Here is a 12,990-nt window from a genome sequence, read left to right as displayed (position 1 = left end):
CCGCAATCCCTTCTCCATTCTCCTCTCGGGATCTTGGGCACGCACGCACACGTGCCTGGTGTGAGTTTAAGCCACTGGGTCCGGGACGCGAACCACAGTCGACTACGTGGGAGTCCAGCAACATAGCCATTACGCTAACTGCTGGTTCCCTCTGGCAACTTCTTAATAAGGGCACTAATCCTATTTAAGAGAGCTCTATCTACCCTCATGACTTAATCAGGTCCCACCTCCTAATACCATCACATTGAGAATTAGGATTTCTTTTTTTGTGAGGTTTTTGCTATAGGACATGTGTGCTTGCCAGAAAGACAGAGAGAAATAGAGAGACAGAAAGCGAGAAATCACTCCCCAGGAGGGATGGCCATGTCGCAGTCCCTTCTCCATTCTCCTCACGGGATCTTGGACATGTCCACACACCCTGGGCATGAGTTTAAGCCACCAGGCCCAGGACTTGAACCACGATCGACTACATGGAAGTCCAGCGACATAGCCATTACACCAACTGCTGGTTCCAAGAATTAGGATTTCAAAATGTGAATTTTGGAGCAGGGTACAAGTATTCAGTCCAGAGCAGAAAGTTTTCTTAGGATTTGTTTTTAGAGGGCAAGACTAAATTTCACTAATTACTATTCAGATATTTTGAACCTTTATAATAATGAGATCCTGTAGACTTGTAGTTCTTCCATTAAAGGGTTAAAAAAAATACAAAACTGAAGCGAATACAGTAGATTGCACAGAAGGATTATAATACTTCATCCAACTTGCTTCTTGTACCTTGGAAGACGTTGATGTTCTGGTTGGAAATAGCTCTAGCAGATGGGTGGGGTCTTGTTCTTCCTTATATAGTTTGCATAATTTTAAGTGATAATACATATTGTCATGTAAAATAATTTCTAAAACAATGTTTCAATATGGAGTCACAATTTCATTTAGTTAAAGATGGAAAGTCAACATTGAATAATCATTTATTTCTAAATTTCCTTCTTGGTTCTTCTATTATTATATCTGACCAAAGGAAGGGAACACAATCAGCGGAGGAAACGGAATATAGTTCCATAAGGTGGAAATCCCAACACCTTCTAGATCTCAAAATCATGAGGAAAAGTCAAAAATGCTAAGTCCCTCAAAATACTTTTGTATAAAAGATACTAAAGAGCTGGGACCAAAAAGTGGTGTGGTGGTTAAGGCACTGGACTGTCACATGGCTGACTGTAGTTCAAGTCCTGGACCTGACAACTTGCTTTCTCACTTTGTCTTTGTCTCTCTCTCTCTCTCGATCTCTCTGATGAGTGCATATGCCCTATAGCAAATTTTAAAATAATAATAAAATTAAATAATTTTAAGAAAAAATACTCAATGGAATTTTTTAAATGAAAATTCAGTAATATTTGAATAAAATGCAGATGTATCAGTTTAAGTAAACAATTGTAAAACTGTTTTTTGTTTGTTTTTTCCGAGTTTGCCATAGTGCATGTGTACTTACTGGAGACAGAGAAAGCAAAAAAGCACTCCCCAGATGGGATGGTCATGCTCAGTCCCTTCTCTCCCATTCTCCTCTTGGGATTTGGGGCATTTGCACACATGCATCTGGCATGTTTTTCAAGCCATCAGGTCTGGGACTTGAACCGTGCAGTTGTCCATGTGCGATCCAGCTGCCTTAACCACCATGCCACCAGCTGGCCCTTCATTTCTTTGTAAGTTATATTTTCTCATTTAATTTTTTTTACTAGAAATTTAACTCTAAGTATAACAGTATAGATAAAACAGCTTTAAAAAATGGCCTGTGTATATGCAAAGAAAGAAACTTAATTAAAATTGATGTCTTAATTTCCTCTACATTTTCTAGTTGTTTGATTCAGATTCTGGTGCCAGAAAAAAATCAAACAACTGAAAGGCCATTATTTTAATTTCTTAACATGTTAAAGAATCTGCCAAGATGTTAAAAAGGAATGTAAGAAAATACAGAAAGAACACTGTACATGGTATGATCTCATTGTTGTTAAAACAAAAACAGAAGGTGGGGAAACAAATGACGTGTAAACTGTAAAAAGGCTTGACTTCTATTATACATGCCAAGTTGAGCAAGGAAACTGGAAATTTCTACTTTCTACTTCTTCGTAATGCTCCATTAATTTTTTAAATTTTACAATGAACCCATATTACTTTTTTAAAAAAGAATTATTTAACTTTACTTATTTACTTGTTTTTAATTTGACCAGAAAGAGACAGAGTGAGAGAGAGAGAGAGGAGAGGGGGAAAGTGAGAAAACAAGCCACCAGGTCCAAGACTCAAACCGCAGTTGGCCATGTGGGAGTTCAGCACCCTTAACCACCATTCCATCTGCTGGCCCCCACGCATATTACTTTTTAAAAATTTTTTAGTTTTCTATAGGGCATATGAACTCACTGGAGAGAGAAAGAGAGAGAGAGAGAGAGAGAGAGAGAGAAATTACTCCCCAGGGGATGGCCACACCAACACAGCAATCCCTTCTCTATTCTCCTCTCAAGACTTTGGATACATGTGCACACACACACACGCACGCACATACACACACACAGGTCCAGTGTGATTTTTCTTTTTTTTTTTTATTTTTTTGGAGAGGTTTTTGCTATAGGGGCATGTGCTCACCAGAAAGACAGAGAGACACAGAGAGACAGAAAACGAGAAATCACCCCCCAGGGGGGATGACCACACTGCAATCCTTTCTCCTCCATTCTCCTCTCAGGATCTTGGGCACGCACTCACATGCGCCTGACTTGAGTTTAAGCCACCAGGTCCAGGACTCGAACCATGGTCAACTACATGGGAATCCAGCAACATAGCCATTACGCTAACTGCTGGTCCCTCGAATGTTATTTTTTTTTTTAATGGAAAAAAAAAGGGGTTGGGCAGAAAATGTGACCCCAAGCTTTTTATCTTGACTGTATCCTCGGAGATTTAGAAGGCTTATTCACATGCACTTTAAGAGAAAACAGTGTGGAAGCTCAGATACAGAAAAGCCGGAGAGTAAGCTCCTGTGGGCAGAGGGCCCTTGAACAGGAATCAGCAAACTTGGCTTGTGTAGGGTGAGACAGTCAAACTGGGGCTCTATGGGCCACGGAGGGTCTCTGCTGGACTATGAGAAGCCATGGGTGATACCGAAAGGAATGGACACAGCTGTGTTTCAATAAAACTTCATTTATAAAAACAGGAAGCAGTCCATGGTTTGACAGCCTCCTCCGGAAAAGTTAAAAGGGGGGACCAGCAGCAGGTTGCGTGGTGGTTAAGGTGCTGGACACTCCCACATGGCTGACCATGGTTGGAGACCTGGAGGCTTGCTTTCTCTCTCTCTCTCTCTCATGCTGGTCAAATTAAGATAAAATGAACGAATAAATAAAATTAAATAAATAATTATTTTTTTAAAAAAAGTTAAAACGAAAGGTAATGTCTTTTTTTTTTTTTTTAAGAATTATTTAATGAACTTTATTTATTTATTTTAATTTGACCAGAGAGGGACAGAGTGAATGAACAAGAAGGGGGGAGAGTGAGAAGGCAAGCTGCCAGGTCCAGGACACGAACCATGGTCAGCCATGTAGGAGTCCAGTGCTCTTAACCACCATGCCACCTGCTGGCCCTAGGACAGGTGGTGTCTTGATTGCCAGTCTAAGAAATTTACATTTTATTTTCTCAATGACAAAGGATTTCAAAAGCTTTTTTTTTTTTTTTTTTTAAGGTTTTTACCACAGGGTGTGTGTATGCTTACTGAAGAGGAAGAGAGACAGAGAGAAGGAAAGTGAGAAACCCCCCCCCCCGGGGGGGGGGTGGATGGCCACACTGCAATCTCCTCTCCTCCATTCTCCTCTTGAAATTCTAGCCACAACACTTACATGTGTTCAGTGTAATCTTCAAGCCGCCGGGTCTGGGACTTGAACTGTGGTCAGCCATGTGGGAATCCAGAGCCTTAACTACCATGTTACCTGCTGGCCCCATCAAAGACATCATTTTTATTGTCTGGGGAAACCCAGTTCATGTGTATGACATGCTCTTTTATTGCTTTTTTAATTGCCAGTGGGCACCTGCACTTGCCAGAGAGACAGAAAGAGGGGCATGGTCATGCCAGAGCCACTCACCTCTATTCCCCACCTTGTCAGGATTTGGTGCACAACACCCCCACAGGCATGTGGTGTGGTTTTCAAGCCATTGGGCCAGGATCTGAACTGTATTTGGCCATGTGGAACCCAGCTCTCTTGACCATCAGGCCATGAGGCCAGACCTAATATGCTCCTCTTGCAAGTAGATTCCTTCTAAGTTAACATAGAAAGCTACCAAGGGCTCAGCTGCAGTGGCGCAAGCAGGAGGGTGCCCCGTTGTGACGACTGGGGCCACATGAGAGGCCCAAGTTTGGTTCCTGGCCCAACCTGTGTAAGACCAGAGCAGTGGCATGCATCTGTGGTCTTAGCTCGCTGGGAGGCTGAGACAGACAGGGTCTCCACATGGCAAGACTCTGTCCAAAAAAAAAAAAAATCTCTCCCTTCCTCCCCCATATGTGTTTCACTCTTTCTCTCTCTCTCTCATTAGAAAAAAGAGGCCAGGACTAGCAGGTGGCATGGTGGTTAAGGCGCTGGACACTCCCACATGGCCAACCACAGTTTGGGTCCCAGACCTGGTAGCTTGCTTTCACACTTTCCCTCTCTCTCTCTTTTTCTCAGTGTGTGTCTCTCTGGTCAAATTAAAATAAAATGAATGAATAAGTAAAATTAAATAAAGAATTATTGAAAATAAAGAGAGAGATGCCAGTAGGTGGTAGGATGGTTAAGATACTGAACTACCACATGGCTAACCCCAGTTCAAGTCCCAGACTTGGTGGCTTACTTTCTTACTTTCTTGCTCTTGTGAGTACACATGCTCTATAGCAAATTTTAAAGTAATAATAAATAAAATTAAATAATCTTTTTTTAAAAAGAAAGAAAATTTACCAAGAAAGTTGAGCTACCCTTGGGCAAATACTGGAAAAATACTGCATTAAGATTTAGTCTTTGGGGGACCAACAGTTAGTGTGGTGGCTATGTCGGTGGACTCCCACATAGTCGACCGCAGTTCGAGTCCCGGACCCAGTGGCTTAAAGTCACGCCGGGTGCGTGTACATGCATACCCAAGATCCCGAGAGGAGAATGGAGGAGAAGGGATTGCAACGTGGCCATCCCCCCTGGGGGGTGATTTCTCGCTTTCTGTCTCTCTGTCTCTCTCTATCTGTTTGGTGAGTGCATGCGCCCTATAGCAAAAACCTCTCCAAAAAAAAAAATTTAGTCTTTGGGACCAGCAGATGGCATAATGGTTATGAAGCTGGACTCTCACATGGCCAACCATGGTTCGAATCCCAGATCAAGAGGCTTGAAACTCACACTAGGCACATGTGTGTGCATGCCCAAAATCCAGAGAGAAGGGGATTGCGCCACAGCTATCCCCATGGGCAGTGATTTCTCTTTCTGTTTCTCTATCTCTTTCTCTCAATCCAGTGAGCACACATGCCCTATAGCAAAAATCTCTCTTAAAAAAAAAAAAATGATTTGCTCTTCAATGCCCTAAGAATTTGCATCTGTGTTCTGTAAGTCAGTTGGGCTGAGAGAGAAGTAGTTTGATTTAGTATTACAGTAGAGAGATATGGGGATGGGTCCCACTGCTTAGGAAGGGTGGGACAAGTCACTAAATAGGGTTAGGAGGAAAACGTACGAGACCATATTATGTTTTCTAATTTTGAAAGGACAAGTCACTAAATAGGGTTAGGAGGAAAAGGTACAAGACCATATTATGTTTTTTAATTTTGAAAAATTTTTAAAAATTATTTATTTAATTCCATTTGTTCTTCTTGGTTTTAATTTTGTTTTGTTCTGTTTTTTTTTTAAAATTATTTATTTAATTCCATTTGTTCTTCTCGGTTTTTATTTTGTTTTGTTCTGTTTTTTAAAATTTGACCATAGAGAGAAAGAAAGGGAAAGCAAGACACCAGGTTCAGGACTCAACCGCAATCGGCCCTGTGAGAATCCAGCATCTTTAGCCACTATGCCACCTGCTGGCCCCAAAGACTGTATTCTTTTTAACTGGCCTAAAGAACCTGAGAAATCTTAGCAGATTAGTCTGACAGAGAATAACTTCACCCAAATACATGCAGGAATGTTTGAATACTGCTGATAACCCAAAGTCAGTAGGGTTGCCAAGGTCAGGAAATAAACAGCCAGGTAATTGGATTTGTTTTTTAATTACCAGAGGACTATGTGTACACTTGCCAGAAAGAGACAGAGAGGAAAAGCGAGGAAGCAATTCCCAACAGGGCGTGGCCACACTGCAATCCTCTCTCTTCCATTTTGACCTGGGGCACACATACTCGGTATGTTTTTCAAGCTGCTGGGGCTGAGATTCGAACTGTAATCAGCTGCATTTACCCCTAGGGCATAGAGGGCTGGCCCTGGAAGTTCAGATAAACAGGATAAGTATGTCCCATTCTCTATTAGGGACTTAGACTAAAACACTATTTACTGTTGATCAGAAATTCAAACTTCACTAGAAACCCTGTATTTTAGCTTGGATCTTGAAAATGAAGATAAATGACTAAATACTTTTTTGCACACTATATCGCATCATTATGTCGGTTGATTAGTTATCCTTCACCGTGGCTTTTTATTTTTTAATTGTAGGAGTCTAATGACAGTTGAATCTCATTAATTCCAACCTCGCTGATTTAGAATTTTGATTATTTATGCAAGGGTTGTACTAAAGTGTACTTTAGTCTCTTCACGCATTTAGTAAGCCTATTTGTCACTGATAGTACAAACAGAACTGAATGAGAACTATTTATCTCCTTGGGAGACTACAAATAGTGTAATTACGATGTGAGCAGAGGCTATGGTTATTTAGCCTGGCTTTTCATTTCATAATTATAGACTATTCTCACGCGTTAAAGTAAAACACGACTTTACCAGGCAGTCAGGTGCAGCCACCTCAGTTCCCACAGCCCCTTCTGCATCCCACCTGCCTCGGTGCATGTTGTGCCAGTAACAGTCTCTCCTGTACGATTGTGACATTTTTATTCTTTTTTAGAAAGAGATTTTTTGCTATAGGCATGTGCACTCACTAGAGAGACAGAAAGAGACAGAGACAGAAAGCGGGAAATCACCTCCTCCCCACGCAGGGGGTCGGCCATGCTGCAGTCCCTTCTCCTCCAGTCTCCTCTTGGGATTTTGGACATGTACATACACATGTTCAGAGTGAGTTTTAAGTTGCTGGGTCCCGGATTTGAACCACGACTGAATGGAACTACATGAGAGTCCAGTAACATAAGCATTACGCCATCTGTTGGTTCCCTCTTCTTTTGTTCTTAAATCATGATAGAGCACGTCCGCTTGCATGAGATAGTGAGAGAAGCACCCTTCACGGGACTCAGTCACATTGCAATCCCTTTTTTCCCATCCTCCAGCCTGCCAGGATCTTGGGCACACGTGTGCACCAAGTGTTTTCAGGCCAATCAGCTGGGGACTCGGAACATGGTCGGCACGTGGCTTCCAGCTCCACCAGCCAGCATGCTGTCCACAGAACTGGATCACAATTGTGTTTTGTTCGTCTCCCTTGTCCATCCTCTCTTTGAAGAGCATTGAGTCGTGTTCTGATGGCGCCTTTCTGTTCTCTCTTCTCGCAGCACCCTGGAGGGGTACTATGTGGACGACGCACTGCAGGGCCAGGGAGTTTACACCTACGAGGACGGGGGAGTCCTCCAGGGCACGTATGTGGACGGAGAGCTGAACGGTCCGGCCCAGGAGTACGACACGGATGGGAGACTGATCTTCAAGGGGCAATATAAAGACAACCTCCGGCATGGAGTGTGCTGGATATATTACCCAGTAAGCCTTATACGACGGTTCCCTGTGCCGGAGAGTGACCTGTTCTAAGGCCACGCTTTGACTCTTCACAAGTTAGAACTTGCAAAGCCGAGAAGCCAGGAATGTCTCTCACTGTTAACTCACTGTTGACTTCGGTCGTTATCCTTGGATCTACCATTAATTATTTTTCAGAATTGTTTTGGAAAGGAATGATTAATCGTGATTAAAACAAATGGGGACAAATCGGTTTTCTTGTCCCAGTAATAAAGGCAGAAATATTGCCTTTCATTCTCTTGGCACATACGAAGAGATGGTGGAATATTCCATTGTTGCTATTTTACTGTTTCTCATGTCAGAACTAATCCAATAATTTCCAATCTTTTTGGAATTACTACATGATTACGGCTTGATTTTATATTAATAATACCACTCACTACCTTTTAAGGTGCCTTATGGTGTATATCGCTTATACTAAGGGGATCAAAATTCTCTTGTTTGATTTCTGGAATTTATTAGTGCAGAAAGATGGCAAAACTCACGGTCAGGAATTAATGCTCTAATTTGCGCCTGCATTTCAAATATCCCATCTGTTGTTAGTGAATTTCCAGAAAATGTTTCAGAAAATAGACCTTAGAAAATATTTTATTTAGTCCAGAACTTAAGTCAAAATGCTTTTTTTTTTTAAGAGAGAGATTTTTGCTATGGGGTGCATGTGGTCACCAGAGAGACAGAGAGATAGAAAGTGAGAAATCACCCTCTCCCCCCTTCCCCAGGGGAGATGGCCACACCACAGTCCCTTCTCCATTCTCTCCCTGGGATTTTCAGCACAAACACGTGCCCAGTGTGAGTTTCAAGTCTCCAGGTCCAGAACTCGAACCAGTCAGCCATGTGGGATCCAGCACCTTAACCACTACACCAGCCACTGGCCCCAAAAATGCATTTCTTTTCTTACTCTGAAGCCTGTCTTATGATTAAAAAGTATTAATAGAAACAAATGATCTGTAACATGCATAAGGAAAAAAGTAGTCCTTGCCAAATCTGCTTATGCATTACTGTTCTTTGTTATTATTTTGAAATGTATCCACCTGTTTCCTCCACGAGAGAGGGAGTGTGAGCGAGAGAGGGAGTGTGAGCGAGAGTAGACTCCAGCTGGGTCTCCAGCCCCCGTGGCCAGGATCACGAGCTCACACTCAGGCACCTGACGCGTGCAGGAGACCTCAGGGCACAAACCTGGGACTCTCCCATCTGGCTTCAACACTGCGGAGGACAGCCCCCTCCCCGCTATGCCACATACACTGTTCTTAAAAAATAAACTACATTCAGGGACCAGGAGGTGGTGCGGTGCTTAGGGTGCTGGACTCCCACATGGTGGACCGTGGTTCAAGTCCTGAACTCAGAGGCTTGAAAATCACACCAGGTACATGTATACGCAAGCCCAGAATCCTGAGAGGAGAATGAAGGAGAAGGGACTGCAGTGTGGCTGTCTCCCCACAGGGGTGATTTTTCACTTTCCCTCTCTCTTTTTCTGTCTCTCTAGAAAGCACGCATGCCTTATGGCAAAAACCTTAAAAAAAAAAAAAATTACTCTAGGAACAAGGAATAAGGAAAAAATATTTTAAATCTTTTTTAAGAATTTCCAAAGCTGGGCCCAGCAGGTGACATAGTTGTTAAGGTGCTGGACTCCCACATGGCCCACCTCAGTTCAAGTCCCAGACCCAGTGGCTTGAAACTCACACGGGGCACTTGTACATGCATATCCAAAGTCCTAGGAGGAGAAGGGATGAGAAGGGATTGCAGTGTGGCCATCCCCCAGGGAGATGATTTCTCACCTTCTCTCTGTCTCTCCAGCAAGTCCATATACCCTATAGCAAAAACCTTTCTTAAATTAAAAAAAAATAAAGAATTACCAAAGCCTTTACGCATTTTCTTAGTAGGATCCATGGATAGGCCAGCAGAGGGCAGGAAGTGGTAGAGGGACTTAGTCTCACAAGACTGAATCTTGGCCCCACATGTAGCCAACAAGAGCATCTCACTACCCAGCGGGGCTGCCGCTGTGCCAGGGCATCTTGAAGTCAGGGGAAGTGGAGCTCTACGTGGGTAGGGGACGGCAAAGATGCGGGGTACTTGGGTAACCAGATTCTCCACTTCCTGTCGTCTCACCTGTGACTGCTCAGATAAAGTCTCCAGGTGAGATCAAAGATGCTGTAAGATTCGCCTCCTACAACGTAGCTGCCTTGTTTATTTTATTTTTTTTAAAAGAGATTTTTGCTATAGGGCACATGTGCTTGCTGGAGAGGCAGAGAAAGGGAGTTAGAAATCAAGAAACTACTCCCCGAGGGATGGCCATGCCACAATCCCTTCTCCTCCATTCTCCTCTCAGGATTTTAGGCACACATGCACTTGTGCCCAGTGTGAGATTTAGCTGCTGGGTCTGAGACTTGAACTGGGGCCAACTATGTGGGAGTTTAGTAATGTAGCCATTGTGCCACATACTGATCTCTGTAGCTGCCTTTTGAAACCTTAAGATGCCATTACATAGGAGCCTGTGGACTTAATTATCATCTTACCGAATACTAAGAGAAGACTGCCGTGGGGAGGAGGCACTGGGGAGTCAGCAGCTTTCAACAGCTTTTCATCTGGGTGGTGGCACCTGCTTTAGAGCTCTGGGCCATGCAGAGGACATCATACTCTTTGCTCTCTGGACACTTAAGAAGTAGAGGGGCCAAGGCCAGCAAGTGGCATGGTGGTTAAGATGATGGACTCCCACATGACTGACCATGGTTTGAATCCTGGACCTAGCGGCTTGCTTTCTTATTTTCTCCCCCTCATTGTGGTTAAAATAATAAAAATAATAAATAAATAAATAAAATTAAATAATTATTTAAAAGGGGAGGGATAGAAGGGCCAGACAATGGCATAGCAGTAATGCAACGGGACCGACATGAGAAAGGTCCCGGGTTGACTTCCTGGGATCCCTCTGAGCATGCCGGACACACACACATGCCCAGGATCAAGCTGGCTGAGACTGGGGGTGTGTTGTGGCGTGAAGACGCTGTTGCAGGTGCCTGTCTGTCTCTCTTCCTCACAGAAGAAATAAGTAAGCATTTTTAAAAGGAAAAGGCCTTTTGAAACCTTAAGATGCCATTACATAGGAGCCTGTGGACTTAATTATCATCTTACCGAATACTAAGAGAAGACTGCCGTGGGGAGGAGGCACTGGGGAGTCAGCAGCTTTCAACAGCTTTTCATCTGGGTGGTGGCACCTGCTTTAGAGCTCTGGGCCATGCAGAGGACATCATACTCTTTGCTCTCTGGACACTTAAGAAGTAGAGGGGCCAAGGCCAGCAAGTGGCATGGTGGTTAAGATGATGGACTCCCACATGACTGACCATGGTTTGAGTCCTGGACCTAGCGGCTTGCTTTCTTATTTTCTCCCCCTCATTGTGGTTAAAATAATAAAAATAATAAATAAATAAATAAAATTAAATAATTATTTAAAAGGGGAGGGATAGAAGGGCCAGACAATGGCATAGCAGTAATGCAACGGGACCGACATGAGAAAGGTCCCGGGTTGACTTCCTGGGATCCCTCTGAGCATGCCGGACACACACACATGCCCAGGATCAAGCTGGCTGAGACTGGGGGTGTGTTGTGGCGTGAAGACGCTGTTGCAGGTGCCTGTCTGTCTCTCTTCCTCACAGAAGAAATAAGTAAGCATTTTTTAAAAGGAAAAGAAGAGAAACAGACAGAGGTGTTAGAGACCAAGCTTCGAGTTTTCTTATGGCAGATGTGGAGTAATACCCATGCCAGCACGGGCCCCTGCTCCTTCCCCTCTGAACTGAAAGATGGGCCAGCCTCAGACCCAGAGGGAAATCTTTGGTGTCCCCCTGGGGCAGGGTGGTCCCCTGCCTGGAGGAAATTCCTGGAGAGGGCAGAAGCAAGTGTAGCCTGTGGACACTGCCAGTTTCTCGAACCCAGGGCAGAGTGAGTGAAAGTGAGGCATGACACGTGGGTGTGGGCCTCACCTCAATCCTGTTAAGCTCCACCCAGGAGAGAGATGGGTGGCTGGCCCTCGGGCCCCAGGCCTTGCCTTGTCACCCAGCAAAGGAATGGCTTCGCGAGCCACAGAGGAGCTGTGAGCAGAGGAGGGAAGAGAGACGCAGGCCAGGCTACTGGGGCATGGGCAGAGGAGGGAAGAGCGACGCAGGCCAGGCTACTGGGGCATGGGCAGAGGAGGGAAGAGCGACGCAGGCCAGGCTACTGGGGCATGGGCAGAGGAGGGAAGAGCGACGCAGGCCAGGCTACTGGGGCATGGGCAGAGGAGGGAAGAGCGACGCAGGCCAGGCTACTGGGGCATGGGCAGAGGAGGGAAGAGCGACGCAGGCCAGGCTACTGGGGCATGGGCAGAGGAGGGAAGAGCGACGCAGGCCAGGCTACTGGGGCATGGGCAGAGGAGGGAAGAGCGACGCAGGCCAGGCTACTGGGGCATGGGCAGAGGAGGGAAGAGCGACGCAGGCCAGGCTACTGGGGCATGGGCAGAGGAGGGAAGAGCGACGCAGGCCAGGCTACTGGGGCATGGGCAGAGGAGGGAAGAGCGACGCAGGCCAGGCTACTGGGGCATGGGCAGAGGAGGGAAGAGCGACGCAGGCCAGGCTACTGGGGCATGGGCAGAGGAGGGAAGAGCGACGCAGGCCAGGCTACTGGGGCATGGGCAGAGGAGGGAAGAGCGACGCAGGCCAGGCTACTGGGGCATGGGCAGAGGAGGGAAGAGAGACGCAGGCCAGGCTACTGGGACATGGGGCCAAGCAGCAGCAAGGAACTCTCCCTACAGTGTGGATTTAGCTCACTCTGACGACAGCGTTCGCTTATTTTTTCTAATTTTTTTAACATTTATTTAGTTAGTTATTTGCTGTGATTTTTCAAGCTGCTGGTCCAGGCCTCAAAAACCACAGTTGGCCATGTGGGAATTCAGCACCTTAATCACCACCTGCTGGCTCCAAGATAGTATTTCCTTATTTAAAATTTTTTTAAAAAATTAATTGCCAGGGGCACATGCATTTATTTATTTATTTATTTATTTATTTATTTATTTATTTATTTATTTATTTATTTATTTATTTATTTATTTATTTATTTATTT

The 12,990-nt window shown here is 44.7% G+C and overlaps 1 protein-coding gene across 1 annotated transcript in view; it reads left to right on the top strand.

Annotated features, from left to right (window-relative positions):
• SETD7 (SET domain containing 7, histone lysine methyltransferase) overlaps window positions 1-12,990 on the top strand; it is a 72,460-nt gene that overhangs the window by 34,063 nt on the left and 25,407 nt on the right. The window contains exon 3 of the mRNA XM_006144628.3: window positions 7,670-7,871. Within this exon, the coding sequence (XP_006144690.1) occupies window positions 7,670-7,871 (202 nt within the window). The remainder of the gene's footprint in view (window positions 1-7,669; window positions 7,872-12,990) is intronic.

Source organism: Tupaia chinensis, unplaced genomic scaffold, assembly GCF_000334495.1.
Source record: "Tupaia chinensis unplaced genomic scaffold, TupChi_1.0 Scaffold000127_2, whole genome shotgun sequence".
NCBI classification, from domain to species: Eukaryota; Metazoa; Chordata; class Mammalia; order Scandentia; family Tupaiidae; genus Tupaia; species Tupaia belangeri.
The sequence above is the reverse complement of the archived record's forward strand: the minus strand, read 5'-3'. Positions and strand labels throughout refer to the sequence as shown.